Consider the following 27,951-nt stretch of genomic DNA (forward strand, 5'->3'; position numbering starts at 1 on the left):
TCTGTCTGTCTGTCACTGTGAGTTAGGTCTGGCAGGGTTGTTAGAGTACATTGGGTGAATTTGGCTCAGTCAGGAGGACATTGTGGTAGAATGTGGGATGGGGAGTACACATACACTAATACACACACACATACACAGAGCAGTCTTTGTGAGGGACCTCCGGCTGGTTTCCCAAACATGTCCAGTATGAGGAGACACATTCCTCCTGGGTGGGCCGAGAGACAGAGACACTATATGTTCGGGAGGGGTAAGAGAGGACAAAATGAGAGAAATAATCTGCCTACAGTTCGACTGATCAAGAAAAAATGGCCTGGTGTAAATACTATAAAGAGACACAGAGAGATTGCCAGCTTGTTGTGTTGACAGCAGGAGCCTCAGCAGGTTTAGCCTCTGTGACCCTGTGAACTCAATGCGCAGACACTTCCTGTCACTGCTCACCATGGTAATAGGTGTTTCGCTTTTCCAACAGAAAGGCTTGTTTGTGCTCAAGTTTTCAGTTGTGTGTGAGTGGAAATCAATTTTCATGTTTTATTTGTTGTTTCTGCTCCTCAGATCTGAACAGCCAACTGAGAATTGAGGATGAAACCCTGGTGGATAGTGTGAGTGGAGTTATTTTTGTGTGTGAGTGTGTCTAAATCAATTCTTGGAATCAGAAACAGAATAATGGATCACTTAGTCTTCTCCAGACCTGCCAAATGTGCTCTTGTAGTGTTTTTCTATTCGCTAATGGACAGATGTTCTTGCCCGTGTTCTGTTTTCGTTCATGAAAACTGTTGAATTGTGGTGTGTGAGTGTGTTTTTGTCGTCTTGTTTGTCAGGTCTTTGAAGAACAGCTTGTTCTCTGTCTGGATGAAGAGGATGAAGATCTAAACACATTTAACTCAGGTACACGTGCGTACGTCCAAGGAATGTAATGTAATTCAGCAAAGACGCAATAAAAATTCAAAGGCGACAGTGAAGACCTTTATAATGTTACAAAAGATTTCTATTTCAGATTAATGCTGCGCTTTTGGACTTTATTTTGTTTAGTAAAAAAAACACTGAATGCATCACAGTTTCCACAAAAAAAGCACCACAACTGTTTAAACACTGACAGTAAGAAATGTCTGAGCACTAAATTAGTATATTACACTGTGAAAAACAGCATAAAAAAAGTTGTTTCAAGTGTTCGTGCTGCCTTAAAATAAAGTTTACTCAACTCAAATATCCACGTTTTCATGTAGTACAACTTAACATTTTATGTTGACTAAACTTAAAATTTTACAGCAGCACGAACACTTACTTTAAGTTGAAACAACTTTTTTTTAAAAGTTGTTGTTTTTTGTTTTTTTTTTACAGTGTAATTTCTGAAGAACCATGTGACACTGAAGACTGGAGTAATAGCTGTTGAAAATTCAGCTTTGCCACCACAGAAATAAATGACATTTTAAACTATATTAAAATAAAAATTAGTTATTTTAAATTGTAATAAAATTTTACAAGATTACTAATTTAACAAGATTAAAAAATGCAGCCTTGGTGAGCGTAAAAGACTTCTTTTAAAAACATTTAAAAATCTTACCAATCCCAGACTTTTGAACAGTAGTGTACTAGTAAAGAGGAGACAAATATATATATATATATATATATATATATATATATATATATATATATATATATATATATATATATATATTGGTAAAATATATAAAATTAAAATTTTAATTTTTTTTTTTTTTTTAACTACATTTCTTCATAGTGCCATCTTGAAATTAATTTTTTACTTAATTTCGACTGAGGCAGAATAATTAAGCTTAGTGTATCTTAAAGGGGTCATCGGATGCTAAGTTCACTTTTTCATGTTGTTTGAACATTAATGTGTGTTGGCAGTGTATGTACAAATCAACCCTATAATGATAAAAATCCATGCAGTGGTTTTTAATTAATCTGTAAAAATAATATCCCCTTTTTCAAATCGAGCTATTCTCAGAGGCCCCTCCCATGAAAGTTGATTGACATGAGCTCTTACCTCAGACCAGCTGAACAGTCCAGTAACTTTCCTTGTTTCGATGCCGAAGCAGGGATGTAAGTTAGACAAGAATATCTTCAACTGAGTGACTGAGATGTTGTGTTGCTGGATGTAATAATGAACATAGTGGTCGTCATGTACTCCCAACATCTGAGCCCTGAAGATGCAGTAGATTACATTTGTTTGTGAATGGAATGCGCCTCCCGATCTACACATATCCGTCTATGTTTGCGCAAATCATTCATGATCCAGCTTCACTTACAGCAGAAGTGAGTAAGCGTTTTTTTATGAATCTTTGCGATCGCCTTTCCTTATAACATGGTAGTTAGGAAGTTTAGCAGCTAAATGCGGCTAAAGTAAACAAGATCATCATTCCACAGAGAGAAGAGAGGGGCGGGGTGAGCAGAGCTTATTTGCATTTAAAGGAACAACCCCTTAGAATGAGATGATTTTTGCAGAGCTCATTTTGGCAAGGTAAAAAGGGTGTTGTTTTACAAAACCGTTGAGAATTTTTAATCAAAGTATATTAGAGACTTTTCATTAAGACCCTAAAGAATCATATCAACCTGTGGAAAATGGGCATCCGATGACCCATTTAAGGCGCTGACTGGGTGTGTTTAAACAGTTTGACCAGAGCATTTAAGATGTTAGAACTGAGATTATGGAATTAAGTTTGGAAAAGAGTCTGGTCATGTGTCATGTTGGATTTCTGATGCCAGAAGTATTTGGTACAAGCCATTTTTGCAGCTTTGTTTTAGTAGACATTCTGTTTGGACTGGAGATGAATTTTTAATGGCTTATGAAATTCTTTTAAGTAGACATCAATAAGAAAATTTGATGTTGACTGTCATTGCTTTATGTATGTACTTGCATGCACGAGAGGGGCTTATTGAATATGGAAAAAGCAATGGACGGATGTTGGACGGATGTTAGCCTAATTTACTTCAGTGCAGTTGCATAGGTTTGGCCAAAGAAGTAGCAGAAAGAAGGAACAGGAAAGTGTTTAATTTAAGAGGATTCTTTGAGGTCACAGCAAAATCATGTTCATTCAAAACAGACATCTTGTGTTTTTAATCATACTCCCAGTGTATTACAAGTACAGAGTAGCAGGCACTGGCAACTCAACATATTCATTTTCTATCTAAATGAAATTGTACAGACCTTCTGTTCAGTGTTCATTGACTGGTTTCATGTCATCGCTGCTCAAGAGGAAAAAGTGCCGTATTCTGATTTCAGGCACTGCTACTGCTCTTATGGGTCTGCTGTCCTTAGTTTAAAAAGTGCAGTTTTAAGTTTTTTTTTTTTCTTTTTTTGAGGGAGATTTATAGGCAAGGAAGGACAGAAGATGGGACTCTTTTCTATTAAAACGGCTTTGGCCCCTTCAACCCAACTACCCTCTCACACAGACATGCACATTCACAGTTTCAACTGTAAAGTGGAGACAGGAATGTTAACAAGCTTAGATTTTTGAACTTGCACAAAAGCTGACATTTAAGATGATGCTTTAAAATTTAGCCCACAGAACGTGTTCCTCATCCTAATGCTTTCACTGATTCTTCCAGTTCCCAAACAGATCTATGTTTACCTCAGGGTTTACTTCTCTAGGTTCTAGGGGTCTTTTTGTTCAGGCTTGGATTTTATTTAGTTAAACCTAGAAAAAAAAAGACTAATAATTGTGATTTAATCTCATATTTTTTTTTTTTTTTTTAGTTTTTAAAGAAAGAAAACATAGGAAAGTAGTATGTATGAGCATTGTCAGTTTGTGAAGAAGAAAGTTGTATGACCTATGGATGATATTTCATACTATTAAAGGGGTCTTTAGGGTCCTAATGAAAAGTCTGTAGCATATTTCCTCAATGATAGTGCAAAACAACACCCTTTTACCTTGTCAAAAAAAAAGCCCTGTTCACAGCAACCGGTTCAGTACATTTTCTTTTAAATGCTAATACAAACTGTAGCCGCGGAACTGTTGCTAACTAGCACATTATTAACAAAGGCGATTTGCAAATATTCATAAAAAACCTTATACTCACTTCTTCTGTAGGTGAAGCTGGATCACAAATAATTCACGCAAACATAGACGCACTTAGGTAGATCTGGGGCGCATTCTCTTCAAAAACAAAAGTAATCCTCTGCATCTTCAGCGGGAGTAAATGACGACTGTTGTGTTCATTATTACATCCAACAACAGAACACCTCAATCGCTTAGGAGACATTCTTGTCTATCCCGTTGTGGCGTCGAAACAATGGTGGACTGTTTATAGCTCACTCAGGGTGGGTCTTAAAAACAGCACTGTCAGTCAACAGTCGTGGGAGGGGCCTGGGCCTGTGTGACATCACACAGCCAAGAATCTGAGAATGGCTTGATCTGAGTAAGGGGTTATGCTTTATAGGGATTAAAAAAAAAAAAACATTGGGTGGATTTTTACATTTTTATCAACATTGTTATCATTATAGGGTGGTTGTGTACACACATTTATGTTCAAACAAAATATAAAAGTGAATTCTGCATCCAATATTTTTTTTTAACATAATTTACATTATTACAATACATTTCTCCCAGCCTGGCACATAAGGCTCGATTAGTTCCGAGTTTAATGAAGGCCCGCCTTCCAAAAAAACCAGAGCCGTGTCAGGCACTTTTATTATGGATGGATGCATATTATTGGACTTGTTTGGACTGATGAGGAGAAACACCCATCTATGCCGTTCTAAAGCTTGGGAGTGCCAGGATAAATTTTAATATAACTCGTCTGAAATAAGGAAGTCATATACACGTAGGATGCATGGAGGGTGAGTAAATAATACGCTACAGTAGTGTTGGGTCCTGTCGTCAGCCTGCGAGATCGCCAATACGTGATGCTATCATGCTAATGCATTTAATTATTTACATTCTTAGTTTCAAACATTATCAAAGAACATCATCACTGATTAGCCTAGCCTATTCTAGTGCAAGTTTATACATTAAAAAAAAATAAATAAAAAAAAACTTGCGTTATAAGTGAAGCTATCTACACTGCATAATAAATAAATCTATTACCACACACTGCACACGTCTGTGGCACGTTACGGCTCCGATGCGGCAACCAGAGTAGATCGTGGCCTCGGGCATGTGTTTCGCCCCCTGTAATGCACACGTCTGTGGCTTGTAACAGCTCTGAAGCGGCCACTCTAGTCAGTGCTTGTGTTGATAGCTGCCGCGCTGCGGCTCATTGAAGCGGTTCTCAGCGCTGCATCGCTAAAGGTAGGCTAATTCCCCACCTCGTCTCTACCCTCCCTCCAAAAGATTAGAATTTCCATGGGCAGGATTTAATTTAATGATATTCTAATGGAGCATGTTGTGGCATCACTGCATGCGGAAAACAAACATAGTAAAAACGAAATATCTCCTTTGAGATTTGTAACTTTCTAGATCTTTTTTATGCCCAAAGATACACACCACACACTGACTAAAGTTCAAAAAGTGAAAAAGCATAATATGACCCCTTTAAATTATTACATTAAATTAAATATTAAAATGATCAAATTGCACCACATGAAAGAGGCAAATGTCTTGAATTTTGTTAAATCACTTTGGGTTGATCTGATCTTCTCTGTGATAAGTGCAGTATAATTGTGTATTAATTTCTTTAAATAATCTTGTTTTGAGCCTAAACATTTGAAAAGTAGTATAATACTGACCCATGATAATGATTAAAGGAATATTTATTCATTTATTCATTCGCACTCACATATGCAACCCATTCTCACTATCCGAGCTATGCTGAATTATCATTTCCTTATTTCTCGTTTTAAACACACACACACACACAGACGGTTAGCCACTAAAAAATCTGGAAGCAGAGGGAGGAGAGAGCTGGGGTTGGAGCCCAGATTTCATGAGAGACTAAAACAGTCACACTCCACAGAAAAGAGCAGGCCGACTGGAAGCAAACCCTTTTGGAGGTCTCTATTTAAACTGAATGGACAATTCCACTGTGATAGCAGTAAAGGAATAAGAACATGGACAAAAAGGATATAAGAAAAAAGGAGTTAAATCTGACAATTTTGTTCACCTACTTTCACCTATCAGGAGATCTGTTTTCATAAGGAGGATTTTCTAAAGAGCTACACACAGACATATAGAATTGAGTTGCAACAGACTCATGGTAACATTTAAAAATCCTAACCAGTGAAATAAAAGTCTTTTGTTGGTTTTTAAGACCTTTGGTGAACTGAATGGGTCTGCTGTTTGGATTACTGGAGCACATGTTCTCACTGAAGGATGGATACATGCACACACCGAGTGGTTCTCTAGCAGAGACTGAAAGTCCACCACATACAGAGAGTAATCCGTCTCATCTCAGGCACACACACACCTGGCTGTAATACTACTTTTTAAAAGTTCCTGGCTGGTGGCGACTTGGCTTTGGCTTGCTAATGTGTGTTGTTGAGTTGTGTTGTTGCATTTTAGTGGGTTTGATTTGGTGAATTGAGTCTGTGTTTGATTCAGCTTGTGCTGTTGAATTCAAGCGAGTTACTTTTAAATAGTTGTGTTTTGTAGGATTGTCTGTGGGATTTGAGGCTGATTTGGTGTCATTTTAGTTTTTTTCTAGGATTAGGTTTTATTTTGATGCAGAATGCAGTTTGTTTTCAGTGCTATGTTGATATATATTTATATTTTATTATATACAATTACAATCTTGTAAGTATCTTGTTAGTTATTATTGGCTATCATCACTAGTGTTGATTTTTCAGTAATATCATGTTTTAAATAGAGATAACTTTGCAGCACAGATTTTCCCGGAAAAAGTCAGATGGAAAATTCTGACAAGCACCCACAACCAAGTCTTTGATTTGCACAGCTGTTTATGAATTTTAGATCTTGTTCTAGATTATATTGTGGGCTACCAGTCTGGGATTGGTTTTAAAATGAATGATTGTGTGTTACAAGTCAGTTTGGCTCACACTTGGGCTGTTTTTGAGGCGATATGTGACTCATTTCTGCCTGTGAGAAGTTGCGTTACAAATTAGGTTGCTTTGCACCATCAGTTTATTAAAAAAATTGTTTCACATCGAAATAGCAGTTTGCTGTATTATTTGTTTATAAAGAGCAAGGGGAGGTGTGTGTCCTTTTGCATCCCAGGCCCTCATGGGGTTTTATTAGCGTGTATGGTTAATGATTTCTAAACCTTGGCTGACCTTTTGGATTCCTACAGACACCTTCGTTTGAAAATCCCTCTGTCGTGCTCTCCCAGGTCCAGTTTGAGTTCTGACCGAAAAAAGTGGGAGTATAGAGTGTCGAGACTGCACCCACCTTCTCCGACACGCGCACAAACACTCATCTCCTCAACGCTTATCTGAGGAATCTGCATTTTTTAGAAAGGTGTTCTCAAACTCCTGCGTAACTCCTTGGTGATTTTACTGTTATGTCTTTCGCAAACGGAGCAATTGAGGAAAATTCAAAAGATGGATTCTGATTCAGACTCTCCATTTAACTACTCGTGGCCGTCCTTCCCAAAGATGAGAATCCGGAGACGGACATCAAAAGCAGGTAACTAGAGATTAATATAGAGAGAACCGGTCTGTACGAATGATGCATGCAGCAAAGAGACACATGCATGAAAAAAGCACACATACACAGACTAAAAGTCTTTGGTTGTCTCGCATGACTTTAGTTTGTGTTTTTGTCAATTGTTTTTGGTCTGTGGTGCAGGGCAGCTTTACAAGCTTAATTCAGCAATGAGTCAGAGCTCAAATAGCCGGTTCTGGTTCAGTACAATGGGAGTCTCGGGAGATGTTTTTGATAGGACATTACAGTGGTTATTCCATTTCTCACCTCAAAAATGTGCGTGATCATCCTGACCAAAAATGGTGTCGTTAGAGGTACTATCCAGACAAGGGTAAAGGAAAAACTTCACTGCCTGTCGGAGGTCAAATGAAGTTAGTCATCATTAATCATTCGAAAGCAAAACTGCATTATCCAGTTTTTAGACAACAGTTATTGTGTTATATTACAAATGCATTAGATCTGCTTTTGAGTTAATGGGTATTTAGCACACATGAGCCCTGTGTTTGGGTTTCCTGCAGACGTGTGATTCACCGAGTGATCTGAATGAGTAAGTCTGTGTGTATGTGTGTGTGTGGCGTTGACGTCAGTATCTGGTTTTTCCGTTGTTGTTGGAAGGCCTACACATGCATCCTTCATGATGGGATGCCCTGGCAAGTTATCGGAATCGCACTTTCCCCTAAACATACTCGCTTATCTTTACCAAGACACACACCGCTGATTATGTGCCAACATATACACATCTTTTGAAGAGTGTGTTTGTGTTTATTTGACAAAGTCAGTGGAAATTTTTACTATGGTACATAGATTTGTGTTTCTGCACATACCTGTAAAGGTCATTACATGTGTGTGTGAGAGAGGCGGAATGTCTGTTTCTTCTATTTTCTTGACACACTGCACCACTGTGACAGCTTTGGGACCACAAATTTCATGTGTGTGTGTGTGCAGAAGATAATTTGTTATTCAGAGGTTTCTTCTTCATAGTTTACTTTGTTGGATTTCTAATTTCAGGTCGCTTTGAATGTATAAAAAAAGTGGTAAAAGTGTCTGCTAAATGAGTAATGTAAATGTAGATGATACTGTGTGAGAAACAATATACACTATAGTATACCATTCAAAAGTTTGTGCTTGGTGCGTTTTTTTATTTTATTTTACTTATTTTTCTAAAGAAGCTTTTTATGCTTACCATGGCTGCATTTATCTTCACTAAATATGCAGTAAAAACAGTAATATTGTGAAATATTATTACAATATAAAATCACTTTTTGCTATTTTACTAGGGCTGCCCTCAACTAAAAAATTTTCTGGTCTGCTAGTAGTCATTCATTTTAATTAGTCGACTAATCGCATGTTTATTAATAAACCATTAAAATCATAATAATGAGCCTTTAATTGCCAACATAGCCTAATAAGTACTCAAGCGCACACATAAAGCTTGCCACAGCACACCGACAGAAGTGATTATGAATGTGTCAGGGAAAACAGTAAGGAGGCTGCATTAACATTTTAATAATTTATTGATAAACTTCTTTGTTTTCGTCTTAAGAGATGAAGTCGGTGACGCTGACTCGTCATCTCCAGTGGTGGATGTGCTTATATGTTTCATACGTATTACATAATCTGAGAGTATTTGTTTTCCATTTGAAAGTAGACATTTTGCTCTCAAGTATACACAGAGTTTCACGCTCAAGTTCACAGACTGAGACTGAGACAGCAGAAAGCGCATCCTGTTTGCTTTCATTATTTTACAAAAGCGCAATGTTTTATTGTTATTGTGAGTGCACACAAATGTATAGTCTTTACAGATTCAAAAGATTTATTACTTTATCTGTATGATTAAAAATGGAGTATATTAAAAACAAGTGACCACACCGGCGCCTGCTTCTGTCATGCAGTGAGCGTGATACGGTTTAGCTTCCGCACATTGACACTTTAATAGCGCACATTTTTCTAGGTTAAGATTAGACTGAGCGGGCCGTGTAAAGTTGCTACTACTTGCGTATTTTACATGATAAGCCATATTTGAGGTCGATAAATGATAGGTGAGCATTTGAATGTCCTGCCTGATGTACTATATTATCACATGGGTCAGACAATAAATGATTTTTTTTTTCTGCGACTAAGCGACTAATAAAATTTTGGTTGACCAAGCCTCTTCTCGTCAACTATTAGGGGTCAGACCTAATTTTCATATATTTCATAATATAATTTATTGCTATGATGGCAAAGCTGAATTTTCAGCAGCCATTTCTCCAGTCTTTAGTGTTACATGATTCTTCAGAAATCTTTCTAGTATACTGATTTGGTGCATTTTTAGAAAGTTCAAATAAAATATCTTTAGTAACTTAATAAATGTCTTTACTGTCACTTTTGAAAAATGTAATGTTTTTTTGGTTCTCACTGCAGTATATAAATGCACTGAGAAATATAGAGTTAACAGTACGAAAGGAAAGCAAAGACTTTCTTAGGAAAATTAAACAGAACATTTAACAGCTATAAAGAGACCATGCTGTTGTGTTATTTTCTGTTTTACTGGTTTCTTTTGCCATCTTGGCATTCAGAGATTGTCGAAACACTTTCACACACACATGCACACAGATTTTTCCAGGGAACAGAATAAAGGCAGCAGCATGTAAAGTGACAGCTGTTATTTACATTATTGTTTTTATTTTCATTTTTTTAGTTTACTTTTAAGTATCACTGACAGTGCATTTCCATCCAGTTGTATTGTCACAGACATCAATCTGACAGTGTGTTTTGTTTTGACAGAAAAGCTGTGTTCCTCTCCTGGCTCCTGCACTCCATTTCACCTTCATTCCTCAGACGCTGCTGCCGTCAGGCTCACGGCCATGCTCAGAGGCTCCGCTAAGGTCAGACGCCACACATATCGCTGCTCCTACAAATCAGCTCGCTCAGTATGCCAGATCTACAGACACTCAGCTGTGCCATTTTTCATTCAAATCCCATCTCCTCCCTTCATTTACAGCCTTTATCTCGTGATTGATCTCTGTGAAATTTTTAGGAGAAGTCTTTATTTGATCTCGGAACATTGTAGCCTAAATCTTAAGCCACAGCTCTTCTACTGCCACAAAAGTCTTTGGTTTGACATTATTAAAGACATGCCACTATGGTTTATGAGACTTAAGGCTTTGTGTGCAAATTCTTCAAGCTAGTGACAAAAGAACAGAGATTTTATTGATTTTGACTATACTAAAGAAAGAGTTCAAAAATGAAAATCCTGTCCTTATTTATTTAGCCACTGTATGATTTTCATTCTTGTGTTTAACACAAAAGAAGATGTTTTGAAAAATGTCTCATTGCTTTTTGTGCATACAGTGTATGGACAAAAATGGTTGAAAATGTATCAGTAAGTTAGTAATACAGGTTTTTTCATTGTCATGAGGGTGAAAAAATATTTCTTTTCTTTTTTTTTTTTGTTTGTTTTCTCTTCTGATGTAGGACAATGACCTCAATATGAAGTACGCTGTTTCAGGTGTCACTGAGGACAGTTCTGGGACAGATAGCGGTGTGTGGCAAATGTCAGATACGGGGGTCTTGTCACCAGGGACTGTAGATATGCCTCCAGCTATTAAAGATGATGAAGGTCATAGAGGACGGCAACATGCTTCTCGCTCTTTCCCTCCCACCTCTCCAGCGGGACTGATGCTGGATAGGCTCATGCGTGCCGCACGACCTGCAGAACTGACATATAACAGCTCAAACTCACCTACAGAGTCATGTGACTTAAGGTAAGCATGCTAACATTGATGTTTTGTTGTGACAATTAATTGCAGGAGGTGTTTAAAATTGTGTGCACTACCATTTAAAAGTTTGGGGTCATTTCGATTTTTTTTTTTTTTTTTTTTTTTTTTTTTTTTTTTTTTTATAAATGTTCTTATAACAAGTATATTATCACCAAGGCATGTATTTGATCAAAAATACAGAAAAAAATACACTTGAAATGTATTTAATTTGCTTAATTTTCAGCATCAATACTCCAGTCTTAGGTGTTGCATGATCTTTCAGAATCATTCTAATATTATGATCTGGTGCTCAGAAAAAACATTTATTATCAATACTGAAAACAGTTTAATGTTTTCATGGAAATCATGATTTGTAAATGTAAATCTTTTGTAGCATTATAAATGTCTTTAATGTCACTTTTGATTAAGTTGCATTCTTGCTGAATAAAAGTATCAACCTCTTTCCAAAAAAATTACTTACCCCAAGCTTTTGAATAATAGTTTATGTCCTCGGTTTATACTTCACAGTGATTTGAAGTAGCCAAATCAGGCACATGCCAAGATGGACAGGTTGCATGACTTTAGAAAATAACTCATACATTAAACGCAGGTTCACTTACAGCGAGAATAAACATGGTTTGTGGTGAACATGTGTTTTGTGCAATGAATTCTTGGCTGCTGAGAGCATGAACCAATCAGTCTGATAAATTTGACTGTTTGGAAAACATTTTAAGGAGATTTTCTTTACTTGTGTACAATAACATTTTGTACTGTATTGGCCACCACTTTCTTTCTGAAGCAAAACCTTTAAAAAAAAAAAAAAAATTGTGAAACCAGACAGGCAAACAAAAAACAAACCCAGTTGCCTGGCACTGTTTGCTGGATGCATTTGCCCTATAAAGCAGGAATGCAGTTGTAATGCATAAGCCAGAATCAATTTAAAAAATGTTTCCAAGATTTAAAACATTTGCCCTACTGTGGGATTTCATCGTAGTTGGAGGAGCGTTTGTGCCAACACAAAATGTATGAATTATTTACAATGTGTAAGTGATGCTCGTCTTACTCACAGTGGTTGTTGAGAATTTTTAGAAGTCCAATCCTCTCTCTAAGCCCGAGTCTGGTGGCCTTGGAAATGGACAGCGAAGAGGATGATGACGATGACATTTTAATGAAGAAGCCCCTCCCCCAGCCACAGCTTGAGCTCAAAAACATCTCAGATGAACGGGTTATGTCTAGCCCTGCCCCTGATCTGACCTGCACGCGTTCTCACTCCGCCTCCTCTGCCTGTAACCCCACCCCTGCAAAGGTACCACACCTATTAGACTACAGATACTACACATGATGATCATTTATGATACCACGTTTATACCACATTTATGAGCACTGTGAGATGCAAACTGATTGAAAATGTTAATTATTTCTCAGGACGTTGAGCAGGGCATCCGTCTCCGTTCATATTCCTACACCTCCCCCGAAAATCAGCCTGCTGCCTCCACGATTTAGTAGGGATGCCCAGCCTCCACCCACTGACCTCAACCAGGGTCAGATCCTCTAACCTTTCACCTTCCATCTCTCACTTTACTCGCATGATGTCCCAAATGATATGTGTGATACGAATCACAGGGCATAAACAAAAGTCTAGTTAATCTGAGATAGTCATATCATATATTGAGTTTCTGGAAACGTCATCTGTTTCTTCTCATTGCTGAAAGTGACTGAGCATAGACATAACATCTCTAGTATTTCCTGTCTAGTCTGTTTTAAGCATGATGAGCTTTTAAGGGATGATAGGATTTGTAACTCATTTAAAACCGCCTATTTTCTTTTTAATAGCAAGATCAGTGTCATACAGGTCAAATATAAAAAAAAAAATTCCTGTCACTTCACCCTGTCACACTGTAATTGTAAGCAGTTTAATATATGTCAGATCTAAATGGTTAAAGCATTTGCACAATTTATTGTTAGACTTTAGGTTTTGTGTTCTGTTCTGCATAGATTAATTTCCATTTGGATGTAAATCAAGTATATTTGATGATGATCAAGTGCGCACAGACTCACAGACACTCCTAACAATGTTTTAGAAGTTACTTAAACGTAACATTCAATGTGGCAACCCAGACAATTCTTCTTTCAGATCTTTTTAGAGCTACAACTGCAGAAATGCCGTCAGTGTAAAAGCAGAACATAGTCACGCTTCTGCCTCCATTATGCACTTTTGCAGTGTGAAACAGGTCTACTTTCTTACGGTTTCATGGAAATTAAGCTAAAATTTACAGTATGATCTCCTTTTTATTAGTTGTATTATCTCTGGTGTAACTACTAAATGTAGCTTGTGTATAATGCCCTCAGATGATCTGCATTCAGTGAGTCAGAGTATCTCCCAATAATTACTAGTTTCTGTGGCAGTTAATGCCCTTGAGTGTCATTTGGCAGCATCACCAAGCCTATTAATCCAAGGTTGTTTTGTAGATGGTTAATGTTTATAGGAAATTTTGATGATGGTTCTAAAGTCTGTAAAATAATAAATTGACACCAGCATATATAATATAATAGCTGAATGTAATAGCCTTTTCACTTGATTATGGGTTGCTAGAAGCATGTTTTGTAGTCACTAACAAAACTGTAGTAAACAGACACACACTACTAACAAATACACTCAAAACCAAGTACAGTTGAGGTCAAAAGTTCACATACACCTTGCAGAATCTGAGAGAAACAGAGGGATCATACAAAATGCGTGTTATTCTTTATTTAGTACTGACCTGAATAAGATATTTTACATAAAGACGTTTACATAGTCCACAAGATATATAATAGTTGAAATTATAAAAATGATCCTGTTCAAAAGTTTACTTTTTTTTTGTTTGTTTGTTTGTTTGTTTGTTTTTTTAGTCATAGTTTTTTATGAGTCCATTGTTTGTCCTAAACAATTAAACTGCTGGCTATTCTTCAGAAAAATCCTTCAGGTCCTACAAATTCTTTGTTTTTTCAGCATTTTTGTGTGTTTGAACCCTTTGCAACAATGACTGTGTGATTTTGAGATTGCAAAATGATGCATTAAGAGCTGGGGGGGGGTGAAAGCTTTTTGAATTTGAAGATCAGAGTAAATTTAACTTATTTTGTCTTCTGGGAAACATGTAAGTATCTTCTGTAGCTTCTGAAGGGCAGTACTAAATGAAAAAAATACGTCTTAAATAGATCTTAATTCTGTTCAGAAGTTTACACCCCCGTCTCTTAATGCATCATTTTTCTCTCTGGAGCATCAGTGAGCATTTGAACCTTCTGTAATAGTTGCATATGAGTCCCTCAGTTATCCTCAGTATGAAAAGATGGACCTCAAAATCATACAGTCATTGTTGAAAATGCTGAAAAACCAAAGAATTTGTGGGACCTGAAGGGTTTTTCTGAAGAACAGCGGGCAGTTTAACTGTTCAGGACAAACAAGGGACTCATGAACAACTATCGCTAAACAAAAAAAACACAGTGGATCATTCAGATAACAACATGGTATTAAGAATCAAGCATACATAAACTTTTGCACGGGGTCGTTTTTATAAATTCAACTATTATTTTCTCTTGTGGACACTATGTAAGTATCTTTTATGTAAAATGTCTTATTCAGGTCAGTACTAAATAAAAAAACATGCATTTTGTTTGATCCCTCTTATTTTGGTAAAATAATTAATACTTTGCAGATTCTGCAAGGTGTATGTAAACTTTTGACCTCAACTGTAAGCTAGCCAATGTAGACAGCTTTTTTGGACATCATCCCTTCTGGAAACACCAATTCAAGATTGTAATTGTGTTTTTAGTACATGATAGCTGGTCTAACTGGTCTAACTGTACTCGGGCTTAGAACAGCCAATGACCAGCTTTAACCACCTAGAAACCACCTACCATGTTTCAAAACACAGTTGCCTGCTTAAGTTGGATTTTCTAGCAGGGACAGGCATGTTTGAATGTTTGGTTTTGAGAGAGCATCAAATCACAAAATCAAATCACATGATTTTGGCTAACTTGGTTAACTCTGGTTAACTTTTCGTAAATTATGCAAATCCTTTCATTCAAAACCAGCACAGTATATATGTGTAGAGTAGTGCGGGGCTGTAGTGAGTGTCATGTCCGCTGTGTCCTGTAGATGGCGCCCTCTCCAGCAGCAGTGGCAGCAGGTCTCTCCTACAGGCACTGTCTCTGTCTAAATCTCTGTCTCTGCTCAACCCTGTTAGTAAGTACAGTCACGCCTGCTCCCCTGCTTGCCTGCCCGCCCGCCTGCCCGCCTGCCTCTTACACCGCACGCTACTAACAACATAGCACAACACTTCTGCTGCTGAAAGCAGTCTGTGTTTATGTGGGAGAAAGTGATTTCTGAAAATGGATGGGCTGTGTTATTTTATTATTATTTATATAACATTTAATTATTCATTATTTATTACTTCTTGTATTGGCTTTTGTTGTCATAGTTTCAGTTTTCATTTAATTTTAGCTTTTGTAATTTTAATATGAGCTCAGTTTTTTATTTTAAAGACGTTCACTTCCAGAACAAAAATTTCCTGATAATTTACTCACCCCCATGTAATCCAAGATGTTCATGTCTGTCTTTCTTTGGTCACTAAGAAAATAAGGTTTTTGAGGAAAACGTTCCAGGATTTTTTTCCATATAGTGGACTTAAATGGGACTCAACGGGTTAAAGGTCCGAATTGAAGTTTCAAGGCTGCTTTAAAGGGCTCTACACGATCCCAGACGAGGAATAAGAATCTAGCAAAGCGTTCGTCATTTTCTTAAAAAATTATTCACTTTTTAACCACAAATGCTCATCTTGCTCTAGCTCTGTGATGCGCATCTTCACGAATTGAGTACTTCGTCTGAGTACTTTGGTTCAAAAGGGTAGAGTAGGGTGAAAAACTCCATCTCATTTGCTCCCCCAACTTCAAAATCATCTGAGATCGTTGTTTTACCTGTTTTAAAGGGTGACTGTGTTCGCTTGTATGATTATGTAATGCATGAGGCCGAGCTACTGCAAGATGAGCATTTGTGGTTAAAAAGTATAAAAATTTGTATTTTTCTTAGAAAATGACTGGTCGTTTCGCTAGATAAGACTCTTATTCCTCATTTGGGATTGTGTAGAGCCCTTTGAAGCTGCATTGAAACTGCAGTTTTGACCTTAAACCCATTGGCCACCACTGAAGTCCACTATATGGAGAAAATGCTGGAATGTTTTCCTCCAAAACCTTTTCTTCAATTTCTTTTTGACTGAATAAAAAAGACATTGACATCTTGGATGACATGGGGTTGAGTAAATTGTCAGTTTTGTTTAAATGATCTAAATCCTTTTTAATTGTCTTAGTTTTCATTTACAATAACAACACTGGTCTGGTGTGTGTAAAGCATGCGTGAGGTTGCAAATTCCCATGGCTTGGCTTTGCTTGCTGGTTGTGGAAGCCTAATTGCAGTGCATCTGCCTTCAACCTCAAGGGGTTTCATCATTTTCTGATAAGATGTTGCTGGAAAGGAAGAATGATTTCATCAATCTGTAGAAGAATGTGTTTAAGTGTATAAGGAATCATGTTGTAAGTTTCTTTGTGAGTATTTAAAAAGCACTCAACAAGTGATCTTGACAGAAGCAATCTAAACAATAAAACCACAATTTTACAGTATAATCTTTATATCAACACCTGTATTCTCTTTTCCACAGAACATCGTCCCTGCACCACATCAGAGCCTCAAGAGAAAAGGTAACGCAGACCTCTAACAACCTGTCATCTCCACTGATACTGAATATTAGAATAAAACTATACTGAGAAGAATGGTTGCCAGATGACAAGGTGCTTTCTGTTGATTTGGGGGATGTGGTGCCTTTTTCAGGTGTCAACCTGAATGCTGTTGATACAGTTTCTTTGATAAGACCTCTTTGTATGTAGTGTTGCAGCTCATATCGTCATATCATCATTGTCCATATCTGTCAAATTCTTTCCAGGTGGTATTTTAAATCCCCTACTGTATGTTTTTCCTCACTGTTTTTTTTCTTAAACAGCGAAGCACAATAGCGCCCTCCAGGGACAGCATATGTGTGTGGATGCATTAAAATGTAAATGCATGTATGTGCTGTGTGTATGAACACTCAGAGTGCTGTACTGTACCTCTATAGGGAGTTAAGGTTTCGTAGACGTGCTCAGTCGGCTGACGATGAGACCAGTGCAGAGCTGGCCAACTCCCTCCAACACCTCACGCTCTCCGAATTCCTCAAAGAGTATGTCAGCGCCCCAATAGCCCCAAAACATCAACACCACCCTTTGGCATGATCGTCTTGTTAACCTAACCAGAATGCACTGTCACCCACTGGCATGAAATCACGTCTAATGCTTCTAACGTTTTGTGAGATAACTCCAAATGATGCTGTCACTTCACTAAAATATGTAATAACACTGTTTGTGAACCTAACTGTGGTCCTTGTCTCACAAATCACCTCCCACCAAGCAATTTCTAATCAGGTATGTGTGAAATGCAGAGAATGTCCACACTGCTCAGGTGGTATGTCCTAGTTATGACACAGAGGGTGATGACTAATTATTAATTTTTCTGTCGCCAGGAAATGAATGCATGACTTAACCTGAAACAAATGCATTAATGAAACTAGCCAGCCACTGTGTCGTGGTCTAAAAGTAAAAAAAAATCTGTGTTATTGTTGAACACTCACTGGATAGGCATGTGTTTGTGTTTATATTGCACATCAGGTGATTAATATAAGTGGGAATTTGTGTTTCAGGATTGAGGAAGAGGAATGGGACAAATATATAATCCCTTCCAAAACAGAGTCAGAAAAATACAAAGTCAGCCGCACTTTCAGCTTTATAAAGAGCCGAATGTATAGCACACGCAACAAGAACAAGGTAAACCTACATGCATGATGTAGGTGTGTGTGTGTGTGTGTGTGTACTGCCGCTAAAAATTTTGAATGTGTTTTATTTTTATTTTTATTTTTTTTTTAATGCTCGTCAGTTATTTGATCAAAAATCCAGAAAAACTGGATATTGGGAACATTATTTAATGTAAAAAAAAACTGCTTTCTATGTGATTTTATTTTAAAATGTAATTTATTTCTGTGATGCAAAGCTGAATTTTCAGCATTATTACTCTAGTCTTCAGTGTCACATGATTCTTCAGAAATCATTCTAAGATGCTGATTTAGTATCAGTGTTGGAAACAGTTGTGCTGCTTAATATTTTTTTTTGGAAACTGTGATACTTTTTCAAGATTCTTTCATAAATAAAAAGTTAAAAAGAACAGCATTTATTCAAAATATAAACCTATTCTAACAATATAAGTCTTTTTTTTTTTTTTATCAATTTAATCAACTTGGTGAATAAAAATATATACGAACAAAAAATATACGGACCACAAAAAAAGCATTTATTTAAAATAATTTTTTGTAACAATATAAAGTACCATTTTAAAGTTTGTGGTCAGTAAATTTTGATTCTTTCTTTTGATTCTTACTTTTATTCACCAAGAATGTTAAATTGATTAAAAAAAAAGTGATAGCAAAGACTTAAAATGTTAAAAAAAAAAGAATCCTGAAAAAGGCTCTAAAAAATATTAGCGCTGTTGTTTCCAATATTGATAATAAAATAAATAAATCAGCATATTAGAATGATTTTTGAATCATGTGACACTGAAGACCGGAGTAATGGCTGATGAAAATTCAGCTTTGCATCACAAGAATAAATTATATTTTCACAAATGTACTGTTTTTTTTCTTTATTTTTGATCAAGTAAAGCATAAAATAAATCTTTAAAAAACATCAAAAGTGACAGTAAAGCCATTTTTGTATTTCAAATAAATGCTGATAAATGCTGATTTTTATATATATATAAAACTAAGCAAAACAAAAAAATATTATATAATGTTACTTGAGGGAAAAATCCATTTTAAAACAGAAGATATATTTTGAATATTATTTGAATAGTAATATTTAATAATTATTTCTTCTTGGTTTTTGCACACTATCCTTTCAGGACAGATAAAAAAGATACTGCGGTTAGACCCTCTGATTGTTAGACCCAAAAACAACCAGAGGTGTTTCTTTTAATCATTAAACCTTCTTTTGGCTGTAACTGTTTTACCAGCAGCAAACTCTCCCATGGCCTTTTTTGTCACACAAGCATGTCAGACTTGGACTAACTTAACAAGCAGAAAACATGTAGAGGTGAAAATGTTGAGCTTAATTTGTAGTCAGGACAGATGGTGATGTGGACTGTCAGTGATATGATGGCTTTCCCTTGGTTCTTTAAGGGGAAAGGAAAAGAGAGAGAGAGCAAAGACAAGCAGGTCAATGGACACCAGTTCACAGCAGGATCTGTCCTGGGGTCGACACTTTGTGAAATCTGCTGCAAGCCAGCTTCTGGGAAAGAGGTCCTCCACTGCACGTGTGAGTTAACTATTTTTAAACAATCAAACTGTCATATTTTTAATCTTAAAAGATGTATTGTGTTTCTGGCAACATGGAGGTATGCAATGAGTCATTTAATCTATTTTTGTGTGTTGGAAAAGTTTTGAAAAGTTTTTCTTGGGAATCTGCCAGCTGATTCAGTGGATGTTTTTGGTGTTATATATTTATGTTGTTTCTTCAGATTTGTTTATTTTTCTATTGTCGTCTAGACTGTGCAGTGAGTGTTCACAAGGGCTGTAAGGACTCATCTGCGCCATGCCTGAAGGTGGACAGTGCTTTTGTTTGTTTTTCTCTCTCTTTTCTCTCTTAGATTGCATGGGTTTAATATTTAAACCTAGAGACATGTTGCCCATGTTTGGTCAGACACAAAGTACTGAGGTACTTAATAATACTTTGTCTTTTACAGAAACCTCAAGACAAAAATTCTGTTATGACAGTAAAAAGCAGGACAGCCTCCCTCCCTCAAAGTGAGATTAACCAGCTTTAGAAAACTTGTTGGAAAATTGATAAAACTCCCACTGTCATCTCATTGAATTCCTTGAACTGTTTTTTTTTTTTTTAAGGCAGTTACACTTTTGTCTTGTCTTTGCTCTGACCTTTTTGTCTGTAACATTTAGATTTTATAGTACGTGAAAATTCCACATCGTCCTCTCAGATCCCCACCTCTGCCTCTCTTCCTGTGATGACATCACGAGACTCGACCCCTCTTCCTTGCTCTCTGTCTAGAAGTGTACCTGCAGTCACAGAAAGGTCTGAAACTCTTACTGTGTTGTAATAATCAACCAAAAACTAGCTAGATAAATGAATTGTGTGCCTCTATTATGGATTATGAAAGGTTTATATTTTGGTTCTGGCAGTCTCTAATAACAGGTTGACATGCATTCAAGGTCAAAAAACACTTTTATTGTCTTATAATATGCATTTATTTTTACCTTATTTGCTCAATGACTCCCAAACGATTCGCTTTAATGATACATTTTTCCAAACCCCTCCCTGGCGTGATACTAATCTGCGGTGATTGGTCTGATGACCCAGTCTGTTGTGATTGGTCTACTGCGTGCAGTGCATGTCGGAAACTGAACGCCCATCACCATTACATTAAACACTCAAAACAGCCATGGTATATGCGTTAGCCCACGCAAAAACGTATTGATAAAGCACTGCAGTTTGTACACCAACGTATTGCTCTATTATTTATCAGAACTCCAAGTAATAACAACAACAAACATTCACTATTTATCAACACATTTCCTGACAATTCCAAGCAAACAGATATTGATGTTAGCCGGTTAGCCAGAGACCTACGAGCTGCGTGGAGCGAACACAACACACACAACTAAATATGTATTTTTCATGCTACAGAGTACATGAGAGCAACAATTTTAAAGGATTACTCCACCTTCAGATTAAAAATGTCCTTATAATTTACTCACCCCCATGTCATCTAAGATGTTCATGTCTCTCTCTTCAATCACAAGGTTTTTGAGGAAAACATTTCAGGATTTTTCTCCATATAGTGAACTTCAGTGGTGCTCAGTGGATTGAAGGTTAAAAATCCAGTTTCAATGCAGCTTCAAAGGACTCTAAATGATCCCAGCCGAGGAATAAGGGTCTAGTGAAACGATCAGCCATTTAAAAAAAAACAACAACTTTTTAACCACAAATGCTTGTCTTGTCTAGCTCTGTGATGCACATGCATACTCTGTGCACTCCGGTTCAAGACAGTTAGGGTATGTTGAAAAACTCCCATCTCATTTTCTCCCCCAACTTCAAAATCATCCTACATCGCTGTTTAACCTTGTTTTTTGTAAAGGGTGTTTGACTCTCCTTGCATGTTCACTTTGTAAACACTGGGTCGGTACGTCTGCAGCGATGTAGGACGATTTTGACGTTGGAGGAGAAAATGAGATGGGAGTTTTTCGACATACCCTAACTGTACTTTACCGGATTTACCTTCACAGAGCGTCTTTTTGACATGATGCTATCCACAGTAATCCGCTGCAGCGTTTGAGGTAGCAGGGGTTCAAGTTTTCCCAGGTCTGTGCGTGCAACAAGTGAACGGGGAATATGCTAATGTTTCACGTTGATGTTGACGTCAAGCTTGGGACAGCTTGGGATTCATTTTAAAAACGACGTTTAAAAACGGAGTTGACTCTTTCTTTTGAGAGACAATAACATTATACACAGTGTACTTTCCTACTTTGCAGGACGTCTTCATTCAGCTGTGTTACACACTGCATAAAAGGAAATTTTTTAAAAATTCACTTCAATAACCCATATGCTGTGAAATGTGCAATTTCAAATATACTACAAATCAGTCTGCAAATGAGAGCATTTTGTTGTTTGATATTGTGATTTTTGTTCCCTTTGAGCTATTAAAATATTAACTGCATTTTTTTTTTTTAAATAACTGCAACATTATTATTTAGTTTCAGTTTGACAGTTTCAGACATAATATTCAAGTGTATGTAGTCTCAACACGCTACAAAAGAATCGAAGCTGACGAACTTGTATCATTTTATTTCCTTTGTAAATGGTGAATAATTGATACTTCTTGAGTTTAACTGCTTGGATATTCAGTTTGGATGGGGTTTATGAGCCAGGACAGCATAAGTGCCCAGGATTTGTATTTGTTGAAAAGAACAAGAGTGTTAAGGCTCCCTAGTGTCGTAATTAACATTTATGACTTTTTTTTTTTTCTCCATCAGGGTTAGTGGGAGCCCAGAAGCAGATAGTGACGCCCCCCCGTGGCGGAACCACATCCAACCAGAGGAGCTTCTCCAAACCATGGAGTCCTCAACATCCACTGATTCATCACTTATTGAAGGTAAAACAGCGGGGCATTTGATGGAGAAAATTACTGGTGGTGTGATTTCTGGTTCGTTTAGCCACTATAGCAAAATAATAAGAAGGATAACAATGAGCAGTAAATGGTAAAATTGTTTGCACTACAAACCAGTGAGTTCATATTTAAGATAATACTCTAAAATAACATGGAAAAAGACACCAAATTCCAGTATCAAGCAGCAAAACAAACTATTTTGTACAGGTAAATAATAGCTTGACATGGATGAGATCAAAAGCCATTTGTACATAAAATGTACAAATGGCTGCACCCACTCTTACAAGAAAAAAAAAGAAGACAATAATTTTGCCTTAGCAACTGAAAGGAAAGTAGACATTTCAAAAACAAGAGCTCTTTTGTGTTTTCCACTTCTCCACAGACTCTGTAGATTCCCCTCTGCAGAATGAGCTGTTAATGAATGCTGTGGATTTGGAGGCTGAGTCATGGAGCCTAGCAGTGGAGCCCCTGTTCTGTAAGATGCAAGAAAAACGTATCATCAAGAGACAGGATGTCATTTACGGTCAGCTCACTCAGCTCACTAAATATGTTTTGTTCAAATAAATTCTGTACATCATTTGAAAGTGTTTTGTACTCTTGGTCTTACTTAGAGTTCATGCAGACCGAGCTCCATCACGTACAGACGCTCACGATAATGGCGGAGGTCTTCAGGCGGGGAATGTGGGAAGAAGTCGGGCTGGATGCGGACACTATTGGTCGGATTTTCCCTTGCTTAGATGAGTTGCTCCTCCTTCACCGTGACTTCCTGTCAGCAATGAAGGAACGGCGGCAAAGCTGCGTTCAGCCCAACAGCAGCAAGAACTACCTCATCCACCGTGTGGGTGACATTTTTCTGCAACAGGTACATAAATTATAATAGTTGTATATGTTTCTGTATGAGTACACAATGCCTTGATCAATTAGTTGTAACACTTTACAATTAGGTTGGATTAATTCATGTTATTTAATGCATTAACATTTATTAACAATAAGCAATTGTTAATCTTTGTTAATGTTCGTTAATACAGCTTTTCATTGTTAGTTCAGGTGCTGAAAATGACATTAAGGTTAAAAAATGCTTGAGAATTATTTTTTATTGTTAGTTCATATTTACTAATGTGGTTAACAAATGTTAACAAGTGGGACATTACTGTTAAGTTTTACCATTTAATTTGTTATGTCATTACCATGACCAAGCAGTTTATCCATTTGGCCCATTTGGCACGTTCATAAGAGAAGCTGCAATGTCCATTTCATGAATCAATCATTCTTTTGAGTCAAATACTTTTAAAATTAATCAGTTGAGGCAGTTCACAAAACAGATCTAGATAGCATTTCCAATATGACATAACTGACTGCTTAACTACCAGAGTACAGAGCACTGTCGAAGTTAACTAGCTAGTCACTATTGTCCATGTCAACCTAACATGAAACTATGCTTCGAGAGTTGTAGTTCTAACCACACTTGATATTGGTATTAAAGTTTTAGTTCACCCAGAAATGAAAATTCTGTCAATAATTACTTACCCTCGTTCCAAGCTCGTAAGACTTTTGTTCATCTTCTGAACACAAATTAAGATATTTTTTTATGAAATCTGAGAGCTTTCTGACTCTGTCAGAAAACGCCTTAGAAAAGTGGGGTTTTGGACAATATTGTCACATTGTCATGAGTCCTTTTTAATTTGTGATAATTCTGTACTGATAAGGGACAACACAAACTACGAAAACATATTTTATTACATAAACAGTTTACACATAGAAAAAAATTATATTTTCGATTCATCAAAATATTCACCATTAGCAGCTATTGTATGATCTGGGCTTAAATTCATTGTATTCTAAACTTAATTGGCAATCAATTGTTGAAGCTATTAAGTTGTGCTGACCCAAAAATCTTTTAAAAACCTGGGCCAAGTTTAAACCAGTAACCAGGTGTCACAGCTGACAAAGGGGCATGTCTGACTTTGATATGTATATATTGCCATTATTATGTAATCAAAATGAAAATTATTATTGCTGCTCTTCATTGATAATGTCAAGTTACTTTAATGTGTTTGCACCAAAAAATGATAAGGATTTATGCTGATATCGTCCAAAACCACACTTTGCCAGGGGTGTTTCTAAACTTTTGGAGGGCAGCGTACATCATAAGAAACATCATCGATGTGTGTCTTGTTCATCATAGTTCTCCCAGGAGAACGCAGAGAAGATGAAGCAGGTGTATGGTGAGTTTTGCAGCCGTCACACAGAAGCAGTCAGCTACTTCAAAGAGCTTCAGCAGCAAAATAAGAGATTTCAGCTCTTCATCAAAGTAAGAGGCAAATCACACAACGATCAGTCACATTTGATGTATTATGGATGCTTTTGGCAGTGCTGAATTTTCTTTTTGGTACCACAGCAACAGAGCAGCAACTCATTGGTAAAGAGGCGAGAAATCCCAGAATGCATTTTATTAGTGACGCAGCGGATTACAAAGTATCCTGTCCTCCTGGAGAGAATACTGCATTATACAGAAGGTATTTTTCCTCACCTACATTACTTACTGTACATACACACAAAATCAAAATCAAAACCAAACCCAAGTGTATACTGTGCGTAAAGACTCCGTTTCTCTTGTTCTCTGTTTCAGAGGGCACAGAAGAGCATGCTGACCTGTCTCGTGCACTAGTCCAGATCCGAGAGCTGATCTCCGCTGTGGACCAGCGCGTGAGTCAGTACGAGCAGAACCAGAAGCTGAGTGAGGTCCTGGGCCGCATGGAGAACAAGTGCTCGACTAAACTGAAGAGCGGTTACACCTTCCGCAAGCAGGACATCACCAGTGGCAGGGCTTTGCTGCACCAGGGCCCGCTGCTCTGGAAGACAGCCACAGGAAGACTGAAAGGTGAGAAAGTGAATTGTCCAATGAAACACAGTACATCAAACAGTAGTCAAGGTACATATGAACAGCCATTTGTGCTTAATTCTTATCTGGCTCAGTAAGGTCTGCTACATTATTTGATTGTTCTGTTCATCCACAGATGTTTTGGCATTTTTGCTGTCTGATTCATTGGTGTTTCTTCAGGAGAAAGATCAGAAATACATCTTTGCTGCTGTGGTTGGTTTTTGAGATTACTATGCATTTTCATTTTTATAAAGCATACACTACAGTTCAAAAGGCTGGGTTAATTAGATTTTTTAAATGTTTTTGGAAGAAGTCTTATATACTCATCAAGGCTGCATTTATTTGATTCAAAATAATAGTCTTTTATTTTAATATTTTTATTTATGTATGAATTTTCAGCAGCCATTACTCAAGTGTTCAGTGTCACATGATCCTTCAGAAATCCTTCTAATGTCCTGATTTACTCAAGAAACATTTCTTATTATTATCGATGTTAAAATCAGCACTGCATAATATTGTTAAAAGATTTTAAAGGCATTTTAACTCAGTGACACCAAATGAAGTAGTAGTGTAATCATTTGTATGCAAGGAATACATTTAAGTCTTTTATAAATGCGGTTTGTTCTGTGTAAACAGTTCAGTGTAACTGTGTATAATTAGTTATGTTGTCTTACTCTGTTTCTCAGGACCAGAAGCCTCCAGTGATCTCTCTGCAGAAGCTCATCGTACGTGAGGTGGCCAACGAGGAGAGAGGGATGTTTCTGATCAGCGCGTCTTCAGCTGGGCCTGAGATGTATGAGGTGCACGCTGCTTCTAAAGATGAACGCAATGCCTGGATGAGACTCATCAGAGAGGCTGTGGAGAGGTGTGTAGTGATGAGGAATGGAACATGTCATACTTGATTCTTATTTACAAGTGCAGCTGGGAGGGAAAAACATCTGTGTGTGACTATACCAATTTTAAATTGTATTTGTTTTGCTAAGTTGCCCTGAAGAGGAGGATGAAACTACAAGTGAGTCAGAAGAGGAGAGGAGAGTCACGGAAGCAAAGGTCCAAAAGATCCACAGGCTACAAGGTACAACTAACCAGATATGCTGAACTCAAATATAATAATTTATAATAGCTGGAGATATCCATCCATTTTCATTTCCGTTCATCTTTCATCTCAAATTGCTCTGCGGTGCAGGTCATTACTGTGGATTTGCAAGAAAATTACATTCTGATATAGCGATTGGCTGATGGCAGCTCAAAAATGCACACATTCCCTAACTTTTACTGAACTATTTTTGGAGGGCTTCTATAGCATGAAGTCCACTTGTCAATGCATGCGCTAAGAGTATAATAAATTAAAATACATAAGATTTGTAGAATACACAGTTACATTAGAATTGTAACTGAGTGCTGTAGTTTCTTAAAGGGATAGTTCACCAAAAAATGAAAATTCTGTCATTATTTACATACCCTCATGTCATTCTAAACCCGTAGGACCGTTGTTCATCTTTGTTTTTTTTTTTTGTTTTTTTTTAATTATTATAATTATTTTTTTTATTATGACCATTGTTCATCTTTGGAATACAAATTAAGATATTTTTGATGAAGTCTGAGAACTTTCTTACCCTGCATAGACAGCAACAGAACTGACACCTTCAAGGCCCAGAAAAGCAGGAAAGACCATTAAAATAGTCCATGTGATATCAGTGGTTCAACCTTAATTTTATTTATACTTTTTGTGTGAAAAGAAAACAAAATTAATGACTTTATTCAACAATTTCTTCTTTTATGTATCAACTATTCGACGCGTGAAGAGAAGAAATTGTTGAATAAAGTCAATATTTTTGTTTTCTTCGCACACAGAAAGTATTCTCGTAGCTTCATAAAAATACAGACACAATAATGTTAAATTAATATTAAAATATCTTAATTTGTGTTCTGAAGATAAATGGTCTACTGGGTTTGGAACAACATGAGGGTGAGTAATTAATAACAGAATTTCATTTTTGGGTGAACTATCCCTTTAAGCTATTTGTGTTAGCTAAAAAATAAAAGTTTTTTTTGAACATGACAACCAGCCTCCTTCTTTCACAGAGTCGTTGTGTGGCCACGATCACCTCATCTGTGCCAATCTGGAGGAGAAGCTGCACATCTATGCCGAACTGTCAGTCATGGCAGGACGACGTGAGACCGGACCAGAGCCTAGACTCCTGGTACGGCCCAGCACTGAAGACATCCCTCAAGCTGGAGTACTGCTCAGTGCTGCTCTTAAAGAGGGTGAGAGTCCACTGAGGGAAGCACATCCATATGTACATTACCATTTAAAACAGTGCAGTCAGTAATCTATTTTTTTATTTAGCAAGGATTCATTAAGTTCAGAAAATGTGACAGGAAAGATAATATATATTGCAGTTTCCACAATAATATTAAGCAATGTTAAGTTTTCAACACTGATAATAATAAATGTTTTTTAACCACCAAATTAGCATA

General features: G+C 37.0%; 1 protein-coding gene across 1 annotated transcript in view; it reads left to right on the plus strand.

Moving 5' to 3' along the window:
• The window catches only part of arhgef28a (Rho guanine nucleotide exchange factor (GEF) 28a), a 77,005-nt gene that overhangs the window by 30,715 nt on the left and 18,339 nt on the right, over positions 1-27,951 (plus strand). Inside the window, 25 exon segments of the mRNA XM_051109490.1 lie at positions 553-599; positions 819-885; positions 10,326-10,426; positions 11,016-11,305; positions 12,410-12,605; positions 12,725-12,769; positions 12,771-12,840; positions 15,438-15,524; positions 16,993-17,032; positions 17,446-17,547; positions 18,064-18,187; positions 19,591-19,726; positions 19,957-20,012; positions 20,154-20,214; positions 20,365-20,497; positions 22,456-22,574; positions 22,972-23,112; positions 23,201-23,451; positions 24,775-24,900; positions 24,988-25,105; positions 25,219-25,470; positions 25,607-25,683; positions 26,157-26,335; positions 26,454-26,545; positions 27,556-27,738. Of these exon segments, the coding sequence (XP_050965447.1) occupies positions 553-599; positions 819-885; positions 10,326-10,426; positions 11,016-11,305; positions 12,410-12,605; positions 12,725-12,769; positions 12,771-12,840; positions 15,438-15,524; positions 16,993-17,032; positions 17,446-17,547; positions 18,064-18,187; positions 19,591-19,726; positions 19,957-20,012; positions 20,154-20,214; positions 20,365-20,497; positions 22,456-22,574; positions 22,972-23,112; positions 23,201-23,451; positions 24,775-24,900; positions 24,988-25,105; positions 25,219-25,470; positions 25,607-25,683; positions 26,157-26,335; positions 26,454-26,545; positions 27,556-27,738 (3,093 nt within the window).

This window comes from Labeo rohita, chromosome 5 (genome assembly GCF_022985175.1).
Source record: "Labeo rohita strain BAU-BD-2019 chromosome 5, IGBB_LRoh.1.0, whole genome shotgun sequence".
In the NCBI taxonomy this organism is placed as follows: Eukaryota; Metazoa; Chordata; class Actinopteri; order Cypriniformes; family Cyprinidae; genus Labeo; species Labeo rohita.